This window comes from Lactuca sativa, chromosome 7, assembly GCF_002870075.4.
Source record: "Lactuca sativa cultivar Salinas chromosome 7, Lsat_Salinas_v11, whole genome shotgun sequence".
Lineage (NCBI taxonomy): Eukaryota > Viridiplantae > Streptophyta > Magnoliopsida > Asterales > Asteraceae > Lactuca > Lactuca sativa.
The window spans coordinates 155,564,808-155,587,918 of NC_056629.2; the positions used below are offsets into that span (position 1 = coordinate 155,564,808).

General features: G+C 34.1%; 2 protein-coding genes across 2 annotated transcripts; both read right to left on the reverse strand.

The window, feature by feature from the left end:
* Positions 1-388: 388 nt before the first annotated feature.
* On the reverse strand, positions 389-5,826 carry LOC111900144 (uncharacterized). The gene is made up of 10 exons (XM_023896018.3): positions 5,552-5,826; positions 3,892-3,959; positions 3,470-3,495; positions 3,269-3,359; positions 2,885-2,980; positions 2,724-2,792; positions 2,423-2,481; positions 2,192-2,314; positions 739-810; positions 389-657 (listed from the first exon to the last, which is right to left on the reverse strand). The coding sequence occupies exons 1-10, from the start codon at positions 5,630-5,632 to the stop codon at positions 593-595; spliced, it is 750 nt and encodes a 249-aa protein (XP_023751786.1). The 5' UTR covers positions 5,633-5,826; the 3' UTR covers positions 389-592.
* A 3,143-nt stretch (positions 5,827-8,969) lies between these two features.
* Positions 8,970-10,402, reverse strand: LOC111900160 (transcription factor MYB73-like). The gene has a single exon (XM_023896037.3). The coding sequence runs from the start codon at positions 10,264-10,266 to the stop codon at positions 9,544-9,546; it is 723 nt and encodes a 240-aa protein (XP_023751805.1). The 5' UTR covers positions 10,267-10,402; the 3' UTR covers positions 8,970-9,543.
* Between the last annotated feature and the right edge of the window lie 12,709 nt (positions 10,403-23,111).

A 23,111-nucleotide genomic window follows, 5' to 3' on the forward strand; every position in this document is an offset into this window, starting at 1 on the left:
ATTACAATGTGATACTCTTCTATCGACTCCAGCTTTCTTTATCTTTGTAATGAGAAAGAATAGTAGAATCAATAACGACCTTAAGATTTCCACTAATATTTATTTTACAAAAACCTATTATAAAAAACTCACCCTAACAAATAAACCTTTCCAAAAGCTTTGTTTTTAATATTAACAAATTTATACTCATCTATACTTAATGTCAACAAAAATCCGTAATATAATTTGTCATTTTTTAGTACACGTTATACTTCTCGAATCTATATTACTTTACTTAATTATATAATTTTTGTATATTGAATAAAAAATATCTAGTCAAAAAAATTAATAACCACATAATACATCGATGCAAATTAGGGTTTAAAATAAAATGTTATTTAGGACGATATGAAAAGACAATATTAACCCTCACATATGACAATAGATTTTCAATCAAAATGGCATAAGGTGCATTTACACATTTAAGAAAACAAAGCTCTTTGTCGTTTAAGGTAAACTCCTAGCTTCCCTTGTGTATACATTAAGATTCATCACTACCACTCAATTTCTTCTAATATTTCATGTAATTTTCCACATTAAATTCCAATTCAAATCACGACCATTGACTAAAGTAAATGTTCATAATGTATCTCGAAGGATTAAACCCGCTTAAAATCACTGCAAAACAAAAAATTAAAAATTAAAAAAACTATTCACTTCATGGCGTCAAAATTAAATAAGAACAAATGTAACACTTACATATGGGTGTAAAAATGATGACAACGCCAATTGGGTATAAGAAGAAAGTGGTCTTCTCTAAAAACGGAAGCACTGTAACATAAAAAGTATGATTTTTTATATTCATTTATATAAATATAACTTAAAATAATAAAGAAATCTATGTCGAAACGTTGAATTTAAGATGAATTAGGTTTGAAATATATTGAAAATCAAAAGGCGGTGTAAAAGGTAAATGTAGGAAATAAGCACGCTTTAAAGGTGTAGGGTTACCTTGAACTTGTTACCCGATACTAATATAAAAAAAATAATAATAATAAATAAAGTAAGTTGGTAAGATTAAGATATGCTGTTTTTTTAATAGAAAGAAACAAAAATAACTTTATTAAAAGATGTCAGGTTTGACGTCTATAGAATTTTTATAATCGTTCACATTGCTATGAAAAAAAAAATGTATATTCTTTAAAAAATATTTGAAAAGCGTCATCTTAATAAAAAAAAAGTACTTGAAAGGTACTAGGTAGTAACAAAATCTTTTTTCGGATTCACAAGCGTGTAAATCAAAGATATTTCAAATAAATGGATTCATACTATATTAAAAAAATCATTAACTACAGTTATCAAAACTGATTTGTGTTCATTAAAAAAAACGATTTATAATTCATCAAGGAACTTAAAATGAATTCATTTTGTTAAAGATAAAGAGCTTAATTTAACAATTATTTTTTATGCTCGTTTCCGGAAAAATGTGAGGAATAGCAACATAGTTTACTCTGTTTAATCATATGCGCAATGTACTTTATTTTTACCTAAAATAACAACATTTCTTTATTGATCAACATTATTAAAACTGATTTTTTTTTTCAAGAGTAAATATCACAAAAGTCACAGATTTGACCACTTGACCGGTATGGCATGGCATGATGACATGGCATGCTAATGTGTCAAATTGGAAAAAAAAAATTACACAAAAGACAACATTTTTTCACTTTTTTTTAACTTCGACACTAAGTTTTAAATTTTATTTTTCAATTCTAACACACCATTTTTTGTTCACCATTGAACATCATTTTTTCCAATTTTGTTCAAATGGAAAATGGTCAACAGCGAACAAAATTTGAAAAAATGATGTTCGATTTGGAACAAAAAAAAATAATGTCAAATCTAAAACTTGGTGTGAAAATTGAAAAAAGTAAAAACCAAGTGTCTTTTGTGTAATTTTTCTCAATTTTGACACGTCAACATGTCATGTCAGCATGCAACGTCGTCAAAACTGACATGTCATCATGTCAGGTCAGCAGACAACCAGGTTGACCGCTCAAATTGTCAGAATTTTAACAAATTGAAAACGCAGTGTCAAAATCGAATTTTCGTGTAAACTTAGTGACTTTTGTGATATTTAGCCTTTTTCGAATGCAAGGATAAAATGGTCATTTAGTAGATTGTGGATATTAAGGTTAAAGAAAGTTGTTACCATCATAACCTAAAAAGTTGAGGTAGTGATAGTAAGATATGGCGACAGTAAAAATCAGATTTGACAGCAGAAGTGGAACGAATCCATGTGCTACCAGAAGTGGTGATATAAAAAAATGTATCACTGCCATAAAAACCAAAAAATAAAATTATTATTATTATGACTTCATGTATATAATATTTAAATTTTATTAGTAGATAATACAAAAATCATTTAATCCATTTCACTTACCATAAAGCACGATAAACATCGGGAAAAAGGAGTTACAGTGTACATCAAATGCATACAACCTGTACAATAAATATAATACCAAAATTATATACAAAGGGCATTTCTGTAAATTTGTATGAAAATTATACATAAAGGGCATTTCTGTAAATTTGTATGAAAATTATATACAAAGGGCAAGATTAACTATTGGACTAACACTGAGACTGGTGTTAGTAGGAAAGATTGTCACATTCAAAAAAGTATGGAAAAGACGAAAATGCCCTTGTTATTGGAAAAGCAAAAAGAAAGTTTTTGTACTTGCCATTCAACGCGTTGTTCTACCACGTGGCTGTGTGAGGTTTCTTCACGAAGGTAATTATTAGTCACAAACCTTGAAAAAAAACAATTAATGACGTTAAGCATATAAATATTCAAAAATAAGTTTTTAATTTTTATCTAAAAAAGAAAGTGAGAATTGGTTACCAGCAAAATGTAGCAACAATTGCTCCGGCCAATAGAAAATGGACACATGTCACTGATAAAACCACAAAAACAGCATGCCCAGTGCTATGATCATACCTAAAACCACAAATATATACATAAATAGCAATATAGCAAGTGAGTTAATTTTTTTTAATATTATTTGTAAATATAATGTATAGGTTAATCTCTACTTTGAAGATTATTTAATTATAATTGATGAATATTTTTTTGAGTTAATTACAAAAATGACCAAGAATGAAGAATTTATTAAAAAGCTGTGATTTTTATTTCTTTTTGCAAAATGACATCATTTTTGTTATTAAAACTTATATAATTTTTCGAATAATAAAAAGTGTTTAAACTTTTAAAACATCATTAACTTACGCAGCAGAATACGCGACAGCTGAAACTGCCAAGAGAAGAATACAAATTACAATAAAAGCAGGATCATCACGTGCCCACTGGTTTTTTGTTTCTGCAGGGGTAAAAAGGTAAAAATGTAAAATGAAGAAAATATCATGAATTTGCATTATATTATTATTTATATATTCATTATTAGATACACTAAAAAAGAGGTTGACTTACGTTTATGGTACTTGGTGTGCTGATAGCTGCATCCAGTTCATAATTCCCACATTCAAAACATGAAAATTATTGTCATCAGGAAATTCCACAAATCAAACATCTATTTATTTTGCAATATTTAATAGATATAGATATTATTAGCATATTAACAGTTGAATCTTGAATGTAATATTAGTTTCTTTTTTTTTAGATTATTTATCATAACATGTTTAAAAAAATGGGAACCTAGAGGAACACATAACTAAGGTGTTGTTTCCTTTTTACTTAATAGACTTAACGAGGACAGAAGGGTAAAATGGTCATCTACTCACACTTACTGAATAGATCTGAAAACAGCCAAGGATGTAATTTGTAATATTTAATATTTAATATTTAATAGCATAAAGAAGAAAGGGTAAAAGGAATGAAAAAAGGATACTTACACAACTTTTGGTGAGGTGCATAAATGAAGCATTTGCCAGAAAGTGTATTCAATATCCATTTGTTGCCACTGCAATAAAGAAGTTGATAATGCAGATTATAAATTTATTGTCTAAAATAAATTATTGTTATTTTATTTATGAGAGTTTTTAGGCATAATAAGATGGAATGTTATTGCAAAATAAACTCTATAATAAAATGATGGCAATGGCACTCGTGGTGAATACTTAGAATAAGAAAGGGCAAAATAGGAAAGTCACTTAATGAAGTCAAATGGTCAATTAACCCATCTGATACGTATTTTCACCAAACAAGTTTCACATAAATACATTAGAGGGGTGGGAAATTGGAGTCAAATTGAAAAGATTGCAGTAGAAATATTGTTCTTCATTCCTAAGCTTTTAAGCAACAAATTACAGGAAAAGCAAGTGACCAATATAATAGCAAAATAAGTAAATAACAAGCTCAAAATAAGATATGTTCAAGTGTTGAACAGCATGTTATTCATTCAGGATTTATGTATTTCTTTTATGTTGGCATGTGCCTTAGGTATTTAAAGTTGTGAAGATCGAGGACACGAATCCTAATGTTGAAGATCGTTGATTTGAAGACATAATTTGATACCTTGACTTGATTTTAACACCATGATTTTGTATATTTTTTCATCATATGTCTTGTCCTCACTTTGCCAAAGTTGCTAAATCAAAATTTCCCAATACCCATGATTTTGGGTACACCCTTATGTATCTAGGAGTCTATTTGTATGAGAAAGTTTGGCTTTTAGTCTTCCATGACTACTAGATCAAATGCCTCATCAATCTTTACCTTAGATATTAAACTATTGACTTAAACCAAGAAAGTTCATGAAAAGGTCCTTCACTCATTTGTGTGTCCTAAATTAAAACAAGTATTATTGTGTACCTTTTCTAGTAGAACCCATACAGTTTCCATGGTTTTCATTACAGATAAAGGAAATCAACTAATCTACATCTTTGGCCCATTAGTTGCATTAACTTTTTGATCCTTCACTATTCTAGTATTCTACATCTGTCATATCATAGTTTAAAACAGATACACCACTGGCCATAGAATAGCTTATACTTATCTCAACAAGCATAGAAATTCAAGGTAAAGACCACACAAAAGGTATTCACTTTTGGTTTAACCAAGGTTATTGAATACAACCATTTGAAGATGACGACTATAAACCATCAATTATTCCTCCAGAAATCTCCATTTTTATTGTTTCTCAGAGTCAACCTAGGTCAGTTGTAGCTCTTATGGTGATTCCAAAACTTGACTTGAAAGGATCAAAATGCACTTTTAATCACCAACTGGATTGAGTAAGTATGCTGATAATTCACTCTTTATACGACCTTTTACTAATCTAATAGTTACAACTTATGAGTCAAGATACAAGTATATGAACTTCAAATTCCCCCAACGCTGAGCCCCAAGGTACTAGTTAGAATGAACAGAAAAAAGCTAGTCTGTCTCAACCACAATAACTTAACTAATTAATATGCAAAACCCCAATTCTAGCGGAAAAAAAAAAGTTTGAAAGTGAGAAATGATGAGCAACTAGATCAGATCTACAGCAATGTGCAAAATACAAAACAGGTTTTTCAGTATACGGATAGAGAAGAGAGAGAGGATTAGAACCTTGACTATTCTACGGAGGTACTGTGGGAGAATTGGATTGGGGCGAGAGGGCATTCGCCCTTTCGATGAGGTCGGCAACATCCTCCCTTCTGGTTTACTGATTCGTGTACTTCTTCTTCAGTCAGCAACTGGAAATGCACAATTCGATCGATGGTAAACCCCAATTCCAATCGACGCTATGCAAAATTCCGATCGATGATTTGTTCGATCACACACTTCTCGGTCCTCCCTTCGGTCTCTCGATCCCCCTTCGGCCCTTTCCCTGTAATTGTATACACAACATAGTTGATGCAGCTTGAAGTAAACTCATGGGAGTGTTGGGTCATGAAAAGCCCAAGCCCAAGCCCAATCCAAAGTCCAATGGGTTATACTAAAGCCCAGGCCCAAGAAAGTATCCGACTTTGACACTTAAAAGTTAAAACTAGTAGTAGATTATGAGTTAGTGACACATAACCATGTTTGTGTAACCCATGGCAAATAAAAACATATGTTTTTAATGGGTAATATTATAGGTGGATATTTATCTGTTTTTTTAAGAAAATTTGAAATCTGGTCTAGATTTGAGAAAATCTCGATTAGTAATATTTGATTGAGATTAAATCCAATTAACCAGATTAGATTGACCCACCTTAAGATAACAAATATTTTCTTGATTAATTCCTTCTTTCTTAATAACAACAATATAAATCGTCCATGCTGTCACATTTCAGGAGGTTTTGACGTGTTTGATAATCCTTTACAAGAAAACCCAATTTGTCAAATTTAATTGAACATTTTTTGTCACGAATAAAATGGCGAACATAGATAGGATTCTTAATGATATGGGGAGTAATAAGAACATGGATAAAAGATAGAGTAGGATATGGATTAGAACTAAGAAGAATGGAGCCCACATACTTACTAATTGGAATCTTTGAACCATTACCGACTGTTACACAAGAAGATAAAACAATAGTCATGAGTTGAGGTCAATATACTTGCATCCATATGCAAATGAAATGTTGCATTGGAATCCATGTACAATCCACCATTACCAAGTTCATTCAATGACATAGTATTAAACATTTAAGGTATGAAAGTCTCTTGATTCAGAATAATTATAGGTTGATCCATTAAGTGGGTGTTTGGGATAACTTTTAAAAAAAACTTATTAGCTTTTTAGCTTTTTAAAAGGCTAAAAAGCTAAAAAAAATGTTTGTCTATTTAAAAGCGTTTTTTAAAACAGCTTTTTGGATGGGAAAAAGTAAAACTTTCAAAAAGCTGGAAAATCCTAGTTTTTTAACTTTTTAACCATTTTACTCCTGAAAAAACAGTTTTATGCATCCAAACATTTTTTAAAATCAGCTTTTCCTAAAAGCTATAAGCTAATAAGCACTTTTTTTAAAAATCACTTTTGACATAAAAAAAAAAGATAACTCAAACATACCCTAAACCAAGCCCATGGAGTCATGTCGTTGGACTGGGAGGCAGTAAAGGAAAATCCAATGTAAGGTCCAATAAGCGTTTCATTGTTAGGCTATTAGCTGTTGGGCTAAGCGCTGACAGCTTAGGCGAGTTGTTGTCAAGTAGGTCGGACCTACTTTCCGGTCGGTGGTGTAAGCGAGTCAATGGTGTAGGTGACAGATGTAATAACAGACATCGTTGTTGTTGTGGACTCAGTGTATACATCAACATATCCACATGAAGGGTTGTAAGTGGATCGATATGTAACCGGATAATACAATATGGCTACCATGTGTTCCTAACTAGATTTCCAAAATCGTGATAAATATTGGGCACGTCCGTGAGTGAACAAGAAAATTTTCGACCTCCTAGCCATGACCACTCGTTTTCGACCACCGAGGTTGGATTAATATTGTAGTGAGTGATCAATTGTAAGAACCATGGTTGAGGAAAAAAGATTAGTGTGGTGTGATATTGCGCTTTGATTATGGATTTGTATCAATTGTTGTTCTTCAATAAAATCAAAGATCGGGCTCCAAGAAACGTAAGAAGTGAAGATATATGATGTTTAAGACTTACAATCTAATCAAATGTTGTGTATAACCAAAAATGGTCTATATGACTAAGATTCTTCTATGGAATTGTGGTTTCAATGTTGTCAAGCATATCAGCGATGGTTTTGGTTCTTGAACAATATTCACTTTTGCATATTTGTTATCACAGAAAAATATTTCTAAACTTCTCCAAAACTGACTAGCAATTGTATTTTTCTTCAAAATCATCTATAAGAAAGATTGGAAAATCATCCTATATATCCATAAATTGATAAAAGAGTGTATTCGGTTCCATTCTACAATGTTAGTCTTTTATGTTGGTTCTTCAAGATGATTTGTGACTCCAAATCCAATGCAATGAGTTTATAAAAGGTCATGTCAAGCATCATAATTTAGACAATCTACGTATAGAATAATTTCATATATGAGAAAGAAGGAATTAATTTGGAAGAATAATTTTTATAATTTGAAAATACATTGAATTTGTGAATCCTTCGATCTGAGATGTATGTTGGCTTCTCAGTGAGCATATCATTATGCATTGATGTAGTTAATTCTTGTTTTTAACAATGTAGTTATAAATGCTACTATCATATAGTGTGTAACTTGAAGATAAACACATATAATCAGATACGAAATTCGATCATCTAATTGTTGGAGTGTAATATTGGTTGGCCCCTTAATGACATGAATAAATTTGAGCATGTGGTCGTACCTAAAAGAATCTGACGATCTAATTCATATTCAAAGGTTAAGATGTTGGAGATACGTTTACCGACCCAAGTTAGTAACATTGCTAATGATGCATAAGCTTATTGGGTTACACACAGAATGCAATCAATATTCAAATCAAAAATAACGATTTAAGAGTGACTAATTTGTTAATTTATCATAAATATGATGAATCAGAAAGGTTGAAAGGTTTATTATGTAATTAACATGTTTGGATAATTTCTATATAGTAATTAACATTTTGAGCTTCAAATAAACGGATATAGATTAAAAAATTGTTAATTACTAAAGCCCTTTAAAATACTTAAATGCTCATTGATATAAAATGAAACACACACACACAATTTGTATGATTATTGACCTCCATCATTAAAGTTTCAAGGAGAAAATCATCTTAGAAATATAAAATGAATACACACAAATGACAAAACAGTTGAAGTTGTTTCATAAGTAAAACATGTATCTCTCCACATAAGGTTTAAATAACACCTATCTATATGTAAGGTTTAACTATTAGAAGTTATTAGAATTCATTTTGGCATCTTGAAATTTATTGATCAATTTTTATTCATATGAGATTCTTTTTTTTTTTTTAAGGTTAGTTGGGTATGTTCAAATTTGAAATGGAAAGATATTTATGGGTTTGTATCGTCTTTTTAATACTTTCGTTTTGTTGTGGTTTATCAGAATTTACTCCAAATTTAAAATTTCAAATTAACACTACCCAAAAAGTTAAAGCCTCGGTTTTTCAGGGGTACAATTGTAGTCCCCAATTCCCTAGGGGGTGAAACTGTACTTTTGTCTGACTTCTAAAGAATCCAAGAAAACGTCCAGCCTGGAGCCCCGTGCAGCATCGCGACAGCTAAGCACGGTACAATCAAATCAACCATCAGTACAACTCAACGTACCATCCGTACTACTACTCCACATATTCTAGATCTCTATCACATTTAATAAACGGCATTAACAGAAACTTAACGTCCGTTTTAAATACCATTTAAATTTTCAAAACAAAAAAACTCTATTATCCTCCCAAATTCAAAATGAGTCTTCAACTGTAAAACTAATCTCTTTAATTATCACAAAATTCGTACTTTCTGCAATTCTTCTTCTTCTTCTGCTGCTGATGATTCATGGATTTATGATCCATGTTTTTTCTGTACAATCCCTCATTGATTAATAAAATTTAATCTTAATTAAACCCCATGAGATTTGATTAATTAATTACTTAATTAATTAATCAAGATTTAGTTTTGGTTCGATTCACACTGCATCAACCTTTCTTTCTTCTTCTTCTTCTTCCATGTATTTTCTTACCTCTTTCCTGATCATCTCTTGCATCACTGAAAGAATCTCCGCACCAAACGGCGTCGCTTGATCACGGACTTCGTAACCATACGAACTTGTTCCCGGGGGAGACAGTGTTAACGCCGTCGATGGCGGCGGTTGTAATCCAATCAATCCATAAGAGGTTGTATTGTTTTTTCCGATGGAGAGAAACGGAATATTGTTACCTGAATCGCAGATGTCAGATCCAGAAGGACTGCCAGACATAGACATAGACATAGCGACAGTCACATCAGCACCACCGCTCTCCGACCGCCTCAGCACTCTCGCCGACCGCTCCTCTCCGCCATCGACCGTCGAACTCTTCCGCTTCAAAGTCGAGTTCCAGTGATTCTTCACCGCGTTATCAGTACGTCCATTAAGCAACCTAGCAATCGTCGCCCACTTGTTCCCAAACCGCTTGTGCGCCTCCACGATAACCTTATCTTCCTCCTCCGTAAACGAACGATGCTCAACCTCCGGCGAAAGCTGATTACACCACCGCAAACGGCACGACTTACCAGATCTCCCTGGAATCGACTTGCTAATCAACGTCCAGTTTCGAGCTCCATGCCGCTCAACTAAGTTGCCCAAAAGCTCATCCTCTTCGCTGCTCCATGGTCCCTTGATCCGATCCAAATCACTCCGAGATGATTCCATGAAATGTAGGCCGACAATGGGGGAAAGATGAACAGGAGAAGAGAGGGTTTTGGATTAAATAGAGAAGAAGGGTAACCGAATGAGTCGGTGAAGTTTTGAACAGGTGAGAAGGCGTTATAGTTACGGGGGTTTTGAAGTAGGCGGTTGAAGAAGAAGGAATACAGCTGTAGATATGACACGTGTCGAGATATTAGTGCGTGGGATTATGTCACGAAAATCTCGCCTGTTTTTGTAACTTATCGGGGGAAGTTGGAGGAACAACTTATAACTTACCTATTTTGACTCGTTTACGGTTTTGGAGGTTACTTTATTTCATAAGTTTCCTTTTATTTTATATTTTTAATTTTTAATTTCAATAACATTTTTAAATTACTAATTTTTGTATAAGTGAAATGGTAAATTGTGATAAAATATTATCATTTTATTTTTATTATAGTATTATACGTCATGCTTTATGAATGTCCATGTATATAGCAATCTATATCTTAAAATAGAAACAAAATATTACCCTCTATTTATGTGCATATATATATATATATATATATATATATATATATATATATATATATATATATATATATATATATATATATATATATATATATATATATATATATATATATATTGTGAATAAACAAGTAAAATAACAAACAAAGTAACAGAGGAAACCCAATAGGCAATAGTAATATACTAATCCGGTTGAAGTCATCAACGTGGATATTGCTGTCTTCTATTTTTGTAAGGTTTTTTAGTTTTTTTTCCTTTACTTGTTCAATAATTAAGAAAATATATATCTTGATTATTTAATTGTTAGGATTTAACTGATTCTTTATTTTATGGTTTAATTCAAAAAATAATAAAAAATAAAAATCCTTACTTGTTTAGTCTCATGGGTATAAAAAAATATGGTAAACCGTAGTATCTATACTTTCCACGTAAACCTACACCAAAGGCCATGCAGGAGGATAATTGCAGAATAGTAACGATATTTTGGATGTGACAGAGTTTGAACTATGAATCTAACTATTGTGTGTAATTCCGCACCTCAACGATAAACTCTCATCATGGGGGTTAGTCGAACAGATTTCCAACCTTCATTTTAAGTAGATGATGGAGACCAGTGTCCAACTCTTCAAAGTCATCTCTAATTATAGGAATAAACAAACATGTACCGAGTTAAGCTTTTAGTTATGGGGTTGGCTAAAAAGACACCCTGTTTTACCATATAGACATCCTAATTTAATTTTGAAATATTTTTATTAGTTGAAATTGCATTCTTTTCCGAAAAAGCTGATTCTAAGTAGTTAATTTATAAATTGACTTTTTATAAACAAGTAGTCATGACCAACAAAAGTTGTTGGTAACACGAATAACAACGGTCCAAAATGAACAATCATTTGATTAAGTCGAATCATTTTTAGGAGAAGCAGCTTCTGCAATTAATTTTTTCAAAATGACTCGAGACTCGCGTGGTTGGTAGAGGTTGCCTCTTGGTTCAAACCTAGGCAAAGAAGTTTATAATTTTGGAGTTACTAACATACTAACCAAATGTGTTGTTCAAAAAAAAATACTATAAGGTTAAATTTATGAAGGCTACCCACTTGAAGCCAGAAAAATATTTGGGGTGATGATATTTTTCCATAAGACCCAATTGATCCTTTTATTTTCCAAATTTTCACCCTATTGGAATTAATTTCCTTCCGAATTCTTTCTAATGAATCGATGATAATTAGGAGCTTTGAGATTTGGAAGTAATAAAGTTGGAGGCTCCCGAAGACCCATGTCACAAGGGTGAGTCTACCACCAAATAAGAGTTAAGCTTTGAGTTAAATCGGTCAATGCTAAAATTCTAATTGCATGAGTTGCATATTTATGCCAATGAACAACCCAATATATATAAATGGTACTGTAAATGCTTCACAATTGAGAAATCAACTCAAATACAATCAACTTTGCTTTTATTAAATTTATACACTTCAACGAAATCAACTCAAATACAATCAACTTTGCTTTTATTAAATTTAACCTTTAAACCGAAGAAATGTGAAACCATATAAGGATGAATCCCACCATAATGAGGCAACTACAAATGACAAATCCACCAAAGTGCATTTGTTCAAAGATCGAGTTGATAAAGTTCCAAGAGATGAATCAAAAACTTTGTCGATATCAACTTTAAAAGGAATCATTATAGTTTTACCTTTTTTGTCCAACTATAAGTCTCATTAATAATAAACGGACCATGCAAAATGTATGGCCCTCTCCACAAAAGCATCTTGTTCGGCTCTAACGACCGAGACATTACTTTACCATTAAAAGAATCGATACATGTTGGCCTTTGACATTCAACCTAGTACGTTCTTTAATGGATGTTTCATTAAGTTTTTTTTAAGTTTTGGTACAAATTTTTATTCACTTGGCTCAAGTTAGAAAATACTTTAATATACGATATGCTTATACACACTATGAATTGTTTTTTTGTACAACAATAAATAAAGTTAATTCGAAAATAAGTTCTAAAAATCAATTCAAATTTTAAAGACATCGAGTTCTTGATCGACTGAATGAGAATTTCGGAATTGGTGCTACACTTTTGAAGCTGTATCATATTAAAATGGAATATTCTTTAGAAAGTGGAGATATCCAGTCGCATGTCATCAAAGCTTCTTAGGGTCATGTTGTCGAGTATGTGGTTCCTCACCATCAAGAATAATTTCTTTTTATTCTATTTTAAATAAATAAAAAACGTGTGAATATCATTTCTCATCCACTTGAAATGATATCGAGGAAAAGGGTAGATAGATAATGTCAACAAAACATTCTTTATTGCCATTATGCATACATAAAACGAGTACAAAGTTACAACTCCCTATAGTTATATTTAAAAAATATTTTTATTAATAGTTAATCATATATTACAATCTTGTTTCAATAATTGAAAATAAAGAACCGATTTATTTTGCATTCTAACTACTTAGATGGATTTAGATTGTACAACATTTTTAAAAAATAAGGATGTCAAATAATCTCGTAAGACTATGATCCCGTATGAGAAATATTTGTTTGGAAAGTCGCGCGCGGGGGGGGGGGGGGGGGGGGGGGGGGGTTGAACATCTAGCAGCCAGGTATAGGATAATTCTTCGATAATTGAAGTCAATTGTTAATGATCCATATGAAAGTTCTTGTGACTATAAGAGCGTACTTACCTCGAGTATTGATCCCAAGTTGCACAACCTCACATGACACACTCTCAGTAAATACCATCATATTTGGTAATTGTTCGAATATGAAGACATCAAGTCAATATAATCATATCTAGAAAATCTTGTCAGTCCATTCACTAAGTCAATAACTCTAATAGTAATACTCGGTCATGTATTTGATTTACAAATGATTTGACATAAGCACACTTGGAATAGTTTGTTTTAATATAGAAACATATAACAATATGAATTATAACTCCTTTAACTTTATTTTGTGGAGACTTAATAAAAAATATTTGTTGTTATCAAGGTTGTTTTATTCGTTACTGCGTTTCACTTTTGTATGTTTTGAACCCACTTTCAGAATATTTAATTTTGTAGAAACCCTAGCCAAAGCTTAAGAATGTTGTCGCAAAGAAGAAAAAAAATTCGTTCAAAGATATTGAGTTTGGTCAGTTGCAAAGGATAAAAAAATGGCTTGAACTTCAAACATTATAAGATTTCATGGGTGGTTTAAAAAGTACCCAAACATATGAAAACATTCATAGCCAATCTTTCGATGACCATATTGGGTTAGATCTCAATGAAAACGAACATTTTGAAGTTCCAAGGTCAAGTTCTCCTATGAAATGAGATCAAGCCAATAGAAAGAAAAAGGATGTCGAAGGTTCTTCAAGTCATGGCGAGGATACAAGAGTGACACTCCACGGGTTGAATAACAATATCGAAAGAATGTTGAAAATTGCACAAAAAAACGATGATTTTAAACTTTTAATGAAAAACGTTCATAGATTGCTTGAGTATGAACGTTGAATTGTGTTGAAGGCTAAGACGGTCTTACGAAGAAACATAATTTTGAAGATTAGTAAACTTTATATTTATCTTATATTTTAACCTTTAAGTCATCTTTTAGATGATGTTTTAAGTCATAGTCTATGTTATGTTTCAAGTATTGTAACTTTCTATTAGATTAATGAAATGTTTGTTTTTATAAAATATATAGTTATTTTTTTAAAAGTCATGTTAATCCATCCTACCTTAAATGACATATTGAACTTGTAGTGTGACAAAATTAGAAAAACAATGATGTACATCTGAAAAAACTAAAATGACATGGTAACAAGTACGATGCAACTAACTCCAATTACGGATAGTATAGGTGTGATATCAATTCATATCAGCTTAACTATTATTTAGTATTTACAATAAGACCTACCGGTATGCATCCAACAAACGGATCCATGGTACACATGACAACGAACAACGGTTGTGCACACCAGCTCGACCGTTCGTGGTGGGCATCACGAATTTAAACGGCCAATGGTTGTCACACCCCAAAACCGAGAACGGCGGAAACGTTCTGGGGTGGAGGACGTCATGTAAAGTATCACAACACAGTATAACAGTAAATAAGCAAACAACATCATCCATTGCATTAAATATATAATTTTAATACAAGCGTGTTCTGAACAGTTTTAGACACCAAAAATGTAAATCAAAATAATAAGATGAGTCTTGAATGCGCTCCATCTTCTCAAAAGCTGGCCTCGGTACCTATCTATTGACGACCTGAGAATACAAGTTATTTTGAAAGAGTTTATCAGCATTAAGCAGGTGAGTTCATAAGTATTTTAGTGTCGGTGTTTGTATCAAAACGTTTGAACGTGGTTTAAAGTATGAATATGTAAACATTGGTGTAAAAGTATGTGAATGTTTGTAAGTGTTTGTAAAAGTTTGAATCCCTTAGAAAAACCTATATTTTCTATTTAAAGTAGCCTTCTATCAAGGCATAATTGTTTTGGATGTTCGTTTATTGTAAAAGTGTGTAATTTTCCCAAGTGTAACTATCATTATCAAAATATAGTTTGTACATTAATGTTTAAGTGAAATGATCACTAACTATATGTAAAGTGTAAATTAATGTAGTATTGTAGTGTTGTATTATAGGAACTATTGTTGTACTAACTACCTTAAACCGGATTTATATTAAGGTATCATGTGATTAATTGTACCATACTATCGACTAGGTAACAACGACGAATGTAGGTCGTAAAAAAATATGACATTTGGCACCCGCAGACCTGCAGGTCCGGCTGTAGCTAGCAACAAGGTGTAGGATAGTCAATCCAGTATAGATCTATACGCAAACTCACGCTCTCCCTCCAAGAGACTCTGGCTACAACTTGGGCCATGACATTGAAGGCATGCTCCGATACAGTGGATCATAATTTTGTCAACGTATTTATGTATATGTAATGTATTGTTACTTGTTCTAGTATCGTTGTATATGTTCTCTTTCTAGTATAGTTGTATATGTTCTTCTTCTAGTATAGTTGTATATGTTCTCATAGTAATGTAATGTATATGTTCTCATAGTAATAAGTACTGACTCATTGATCTAGCAATAATATAAGTATGATCCTGTGTTACCCCGATGGTAACTTACTAATGATGTAACTAGTACGCATGAATATGGAAGAACTTTTATGACTATATATGTACACATGATATATAATTAATATTGAAACGACATTCGGACGGCTACCCGATATCCCACCAGACCACATCTCAAGCGCGAAAAGGAAATAGGGCGGACGGCCTTCCGAAGCCTTTTAAACATTTCTTATATAACTATACATATACGGTCATGCAGTTTATAATAAGTATAAAAGAGTTTAAGTAAAAGTATTTGATAAGTAAAAGAGTTTGTAAAGCAGTTTGAAGTAAAACAGTTTGATAAACAGTTTGAACAGTGATAAAATCATTGGTTTTGTAGTTATTAATCACATGTGATTGATGTAATAACTATAAGTATTCAACTTGTATCCCCCCCCCATTAAAGCATTTAAAACATTTAAAAGTATTTCAAAGGTTAGTTAAGGGGTATGAACTCACTTGTGGTGAGTGGATTGGATTGAAGTGTCGGATACTGTGCTAGGTGGCAAACGGAGACTTGTACACACGCACAAGCCTAGTTATCATATAATGAACATATATATAACTAATTAGCCAAATTACAACTAATAAATTCAGTTGGGACACTCTAGAACATGAAAACACTTTGTATAAGTGTTATAAGTCCTAAGGGTTGTATCTAAGTTGTTGTGGGACAAGACTAATGGGTTTAGGGTTCCAAAAGACCCTATACATGAGTTTACTCTTCAATAAACCCCACACAAGGAGTTTACGGTCTTAAACCCTTGAGTTTACGGCCATAAGCTCCTACACTTAACGATATTATGTGTTTTGAAGTGTTACATGATTCCTAGAAGCAATTCTACTTGGTGGTTTAGTCCTTGGAAGAGTTTAGGGCATTAAGACACTCATTTTAGGAGTTTTCGGCCCTAAGGCCATTTCCTTTTGAGTTTACTGCCGTAAACTCATATGGAAATGGGTATTTTAATGTTTTCAAGTCCCATTGTAACGCCCGTGTTTCTGGGCTTTCCATTTTTAGCAATGTAATAGTCTAGGTTAACCTTTGTAACCCCAATTTGAAATAATAAAATGTATTATTTGTGAATTATTTGAATTATGTGATTTATGTGTGTATTTTCTTAATTTTTATAATTTAATGCATTAAGAATAAAACAAGCGTCAAAATTAAAGTGTGAGATAAGTCCGATATCTTTGCATAAAGTTGTAGTGGTTGAAACAAGGATTCCGGAGATATAAGGAATGCCAAAATCCGAGTTATAACGAAGAAGTTATGACCTGTCGAAGTTTCGCGACAGAACCGGCACGACGCCGAGTGACGTAAAATATGAATTTAAGATAGAGCGATATTTAGCCTTAGCGGTCTAAACGAAAGTCATAGATTTCGTTAAATCGAGAGCGTGCATAAAAGGAACGCCCAAATCTGACTTCGTATGAGGAAGTTATGATTTTTCTAAGTTTCGACTTAGCAGTATGCAGCCCGAATACTCGATTTGAGATCGAGCGGTTTTTAGCCGAAACAATCTAAACGAGAATTGAATATCTCGTTGTTAGTAGCGAAACGATGAAAAGATAGGCGAGAACGGACGTCGGACGAAGAGGTTATGATTTTATAACGAAGTTTTACTGTCCGGGCCTTCTAAAAATAATTAATAAAAATAAAAGTCAAAATTAGCCGATGGAGTCTAAACGAAAGTTGTAGAGCGTAGTCTCACCTTCGCGTGAATATAAAGAACGTCGAAAACGGAGTTCGTATGAAGGAGATATGAATTTTTGAAGTTTATTAAATATTTAATATTTATTTTTAATTCAAAACTCTGATATTATCCGAAGAGGAGTCAGCTGATCTATCCGAAGTACGCCCCGTGTACACCGAGGCATGACGACATTCGCACTCGAGTACTGCCGATACGTAAGCCATGACGATCCGAGGCGTACGCCCCGCGTACGTGCGAGGGTTCAGCTCCTATAAAAGGGGATCCGAAGGCAACTCTTTTCTTTTTACAATTTCTTCCTTCTCTCTCTAGCCTTTGCCTCGTTTTGCGTGCCGTTTGTACCCCGAATCCCCGGTAATATTCCCGAGCCCCGAAGCGAGATCCGAAGCCCCGAAGATCCCGAAGAGCATTATTCCCGAGCCGAAGCTCTGCCCGCGAGGAGTTCGATTTTGGTGGAGATCTTCCAGATCTATCGAAGTATACTACTTCTATAAGCCGTAGTGTTTTCGGATCATCTTCTGATCAAGTGAGTGTATAGTCCCTTTTCAATACACGATATTATACAAGTAATCGTTGAATGTATTTGAGAATACGGGAAGTGAGTGTGTAGTCATTTTCATTCCGACGCAATATTATGAAGTATTCTATATAAAATACGTGCTATGTGTATATATTTTGCTGTTATATGTGTGAATGTAGATTCATTCTCTTTTATCTCATAGATCTGATATATTCTCCATGAAATACGTGTTATGTGTGTATGCCTCATCTGTTATGTGGAATATGTATTGATTAAAGCATGCTATACAGGTTCTTAAACAATGTATAAAAATGTATATTTTTATCTACTAATATGTTGGGTAGAACATGGGTAGATAATTGGTGTGAAATAAACAGATGAGAGGCCTCGGTGTTATTGGTGTTATTCTAGTCATTCAGCAGAGTATGGATGACGACCACGGACTATTCTAGACTGTCTTGTGGAACACTAGCAGGCTCATTACCTGTAGGTGTTGTGAACGACGTGTTCACCGGTGTACTCTATCCCCCACATGGTTGCCTTTAGGATACTTATTGTTGAGGAAGCCCCTCTGCGGTAATGTCCGTCCCGATGAAAATCCTGAATTAGGTTCCTTATAATAGAAGTTATTTTAGGGACGTAAAGTGAGGATAACGGGAATGGGTAATCGGGTTTTATTGTGGATTGGTGAAATTAAATATAATTATTTATTATGGGTTGAAAACCCTATATGCTCACCAGGCTCCCAAGCCTGACCCACTCAGTTTATTTGTATTACAGGAAGTGGCGCAAGAGCTTAAGATAGGCGAATCATCAAGTTATTTTGTTTACAAGTCTGTATTTTTGATAAATATCTATTTTATCATGTTTTGTTTTTGGGAACAAATTCCGCATCTCTTTTAAAAATTAAAAAGGATTTACTCTGAAAATGTTTAAAAAGCATAAATGAAATCGGTCTTTTCTGGCCGAGATTTTGGGGATGTCACACCCATACTCATCTAGGATAGGTTCTAGACAATTATCTAAGGCTAATGAAGGCCTTAGGCACACTTTGGTACCCTTCTTTGATGTTCATGGCCCAAGAACCATTTCCCTTAGAGATTACGACCGTAATCTCTCATGGGGATGGGTTTTTGATGTTTTAAGGTCCCCAAATTAACTAGGAATAAATAGAGGCTATTGTCCAAGGCTTTATGTAGCACCTGATTCCTGGTATGTGGAAATTTGTGTAAGTGTTTGCATTTTTAGCCTTGTACTCGGCGAGTTGTAGGCCCGACTCGCCGAGTAGAGACGGGACCCGGGACACGTTTTGAGTTGGTGACTCGGCGAGTCCATATTCTAGACTCGGCGAGTCACCGCTGTTGGATGAAACCCTAAGTTTCAGGGGTTTGCACCCTACTTAAACCCTCATTCCGCCCCAAGCTCGCCTCCAATCACCCTCAGAGCCCTATACCTCGTTCAAGCTTTGTTTCTTTGTGAGTTTGAAGCATTTGGTGTGTTCTCTTGAAGTTTTGGAGTGGGAAGGAGAGTAGATCAAGAAGAAGAAGAGGTGGTCAAGCATCTTGGAGTTATCTCAGTGTGTTCCCTAAGGTATGACTCGGTTTCCCCCTTGTCTTCAAGCTTATTGTCCCTTATAGCTCCATTAAAGTCCTTCTTGAACCATTTCCAAGCTTGTGTATGTTTGAGGGTTCGTAATAAGCTGATTAACCTTTAGATCTAGGCATGGTTGAGCTCCAGGAGCTCAGATCTACTGCCTTTTTGGAACCATATTGCATGAAAGCCCTAGATCTATCATTTTTGGTGCATTTTGGACCCTAAAACCCTCATGGTTGCCTATTTACACGTAAAGTTGGAAACTTTAAGTGTTAATCAAGCCCCAGGATCACGGATCTATGTATGGCATGAGCTGGATTCAAGCAGAATCGGCCATATAATAATTGCATGGTAACGACTCGGCGAGTCGTTCATCGGACTCGGCGAGTCGATACGCGAGTCCCCGGGTTTTCCCCTTTTTCGTTTTGCCGAGTAGTGTATTGAGTCTGGGGGGACTCGGTGAGTTGGAAGTCGAACTCATTCATGAAGGAACTCGGCGAGTTCGAGGCAATCTTCTTAGATCTAGAACAGACTCGACGAGTTTTTCATACAACTCGGCGAGTCACAGCATAAAATGTTCACCGGATGAAGATGAACTCGGCGAGTTGTTCATACAACTCAGCGAGTAGGATGAAGGACTTGGACATCAGCTTAGAAGGAGAACTCGTTGAGTCAACGCCTAACTCGACGAGTAGAGACGGGATTCAGAGCAATCGATTGGATAGAGACTCGGCGAGTTGAAGAGCCAACTCGGCGAGTCGGGTCAACTGAAAGTTGACTCTGACCTTGGCTTATGACTTGGTCAGGGGTAAAATGGTCATTTTACCCAGGGGACAGTTAGCAGTGGTTGATTGAGTGTTTTGTGGGAATTATAGCCGGAGGATTTCCGGAGCAGCAACAGACAGTTAATCCCCACACAGATCAGTAGCTTCATCGAGGTGAGTTACCTTCCAGTAGCGGTGGGTCTACGACCACAATGCCGGCCCACCAGTAGGAGTTGTATGTAGATGATTGTCTCTGTGATATTCATCTAGGGATTACTACTACCTGTGTTATCTTTATGTGCTAGTATGATATGATGCTATGTGCTAGTGACAGTAGGGGGAGATAGTCCCCAAGATATCCGGTCGGTAAGGCCGACGGGGTAGTCATACCCAGCCATGTTAGATAGATTCCGATATTGTGATACATGTTATGTGGTAGTACTAGAGGGGAGAAATAGTTCCCCAGTATCCGGTCGAGAGGACCGAAGGGGAGGCCAACACCCAGATATGCTAGGCAATATCCGGTCGAGAGGACCGAAGGGGAGGCCAGCACCCAGGTATGCTAGGCAACGTCCGGTCGAGAGGACCGAAGGGGTAGGTCGGGCACCCAGATATGCCTGACAATATACGTATGTTATGTGATTGTATGGTATGTGGTATAGTGGGGGAACTCACTAAGCTTCGTGCTTACAGTTTTCAGTTTTGGTTTCAGGTACCTCTTCAGCTAAGGGAAAGGAGCCGGTGCGGTAGCAGCATATCACACACACTCTTGTTTTTCCGCACTATGGATTTTCTGGGATGTACTCTGAAATATTATTATGATTTTCAGACACGGAGTATTATTATGAATGATTTGTAATGATGTTTTTACGTATTAACCTAGTTTAAAAATAAAATTTTTAGCCGGTATTTTTGGGGTGTTACACTTTAGGAGTGATTAAGGCACTCTTTGGCCTTTGAGTTTGGAGTTCACGGTCCAAGAACTTCTTGGGCCGTGAACACCTAAATCTTGGTGTTCATGGATGATTTCTAGTCTTAAATACACCTACATACAAGCCTAAGGTCGTTATTTAACAAGTGGAAGGGACTAGGCATCATTTATGCCTTATATAAGAGTTTACTCTCCAAGATGTTCTTGGGCGGTAAACTCTCGAATCTTGCAGTTTTGCTATGTAATCTATGTTATTAAACACATTATAAGCCATATAATACAACTAGAGAGAGGTACTCACGATTTGGGATGAAAACCCGAAGATCCGTGAGAGAGAAAATGGTTTTTCTCTAGTTGGAAATGTAACTAATGAAATAATTTGGTTAAGAATCATATATATAGTCATGGGATTTTTGGCAGAAAATATTATTATTCCAGAAATGAACTCTAATATCATAAAGTTTTGAAATACTCGAGTTGCACAAACTCACGTGCATCCACTCTCCTGATATCTCCTTAAATGTAAACCCTGAAATACTCGAACTTATTCGGAAAAGTCTGAAATTCACTGCAACTGGTCTAACTTCTATTGACTTGATAATCGTCGTACAAAATGAAAATTTCGGGTTGTCACAATGGTCTTCTTCTTCCCTCCTAGCTTCTTTTTCTCTCTTTTTTTTTTTTCTCTTCTCACTATTCTTTCTGATAGTGAGAGTACTCTGGTGGTACGTGGTGGCCTAAGGCGGCTGGCTTAGAAGCTCTCCACGACCCTTGGCGTGGAGAGTATACAGGATAGCCTAATAACTTTCGTCTATAAAAAATTAACTAGGTTTTTGGCCACCGTGCGTTGGGACGGTGCAACCGTTGCATTTTACTACCGTAGATACCGATTGTGTTTTGTTAGCTATTGATTTTCTCATAAGAATTTGCATAAAAACAGTGTTTAAAATTTAAAATTTACAAATATTAATTAAAACTAAAAAAGTACATTTCGACATCATTTATGTAATGGTCTCTTACATAAGTTTCATTTTTGACATTTTTGTGAAAAATAAGAACCATGTTTGTAGATTTCATATAAGGTCGGACCGTTTATGTAGTCTTATGGAATATAGGGACCAATTCTATACTTTTCTTATTAGACATGGACCATAAGGACCATGTTTGTAAATTTCATATTAGCCATGGACTGTTTCTGTAGTTTTATGGAGCATAAGGACCAATTCTATGATTTCTTATTGGACAGGGATCATGTTTGTAATTTTTGGAACCAACTTTTATAAATACAAGGACCATTTCTATTAGTTTAATATTAGATAGGGATTTTTCTATAATTTATGAAACATAAGATCATCTTTGTAATTTTCCTATTAAAACAGCGACAATTTATGTAAATTAGGGAAAGCTTCCTGAAAGGCTAAAACAATTTTCATTATCGTTCATCTTTCATAGTATAATTATCTCCAAAGGACCAAATCCAAATATTATAAAATTTAAATTTAAATTTGAAATAAGATTCATTAAATACTTCAAACTTGACTATTATAATTTATGAAACATAAGATCATCTTTGTAATTTTCCTATTAAAACAGGGACAATTTATGTAAATTAGGGAAAGCTTCCTGAAAGGCTAAAACAATTTTCATTATCGTTCATCTTTCATAGTATAATTATCTCCAAAGGAC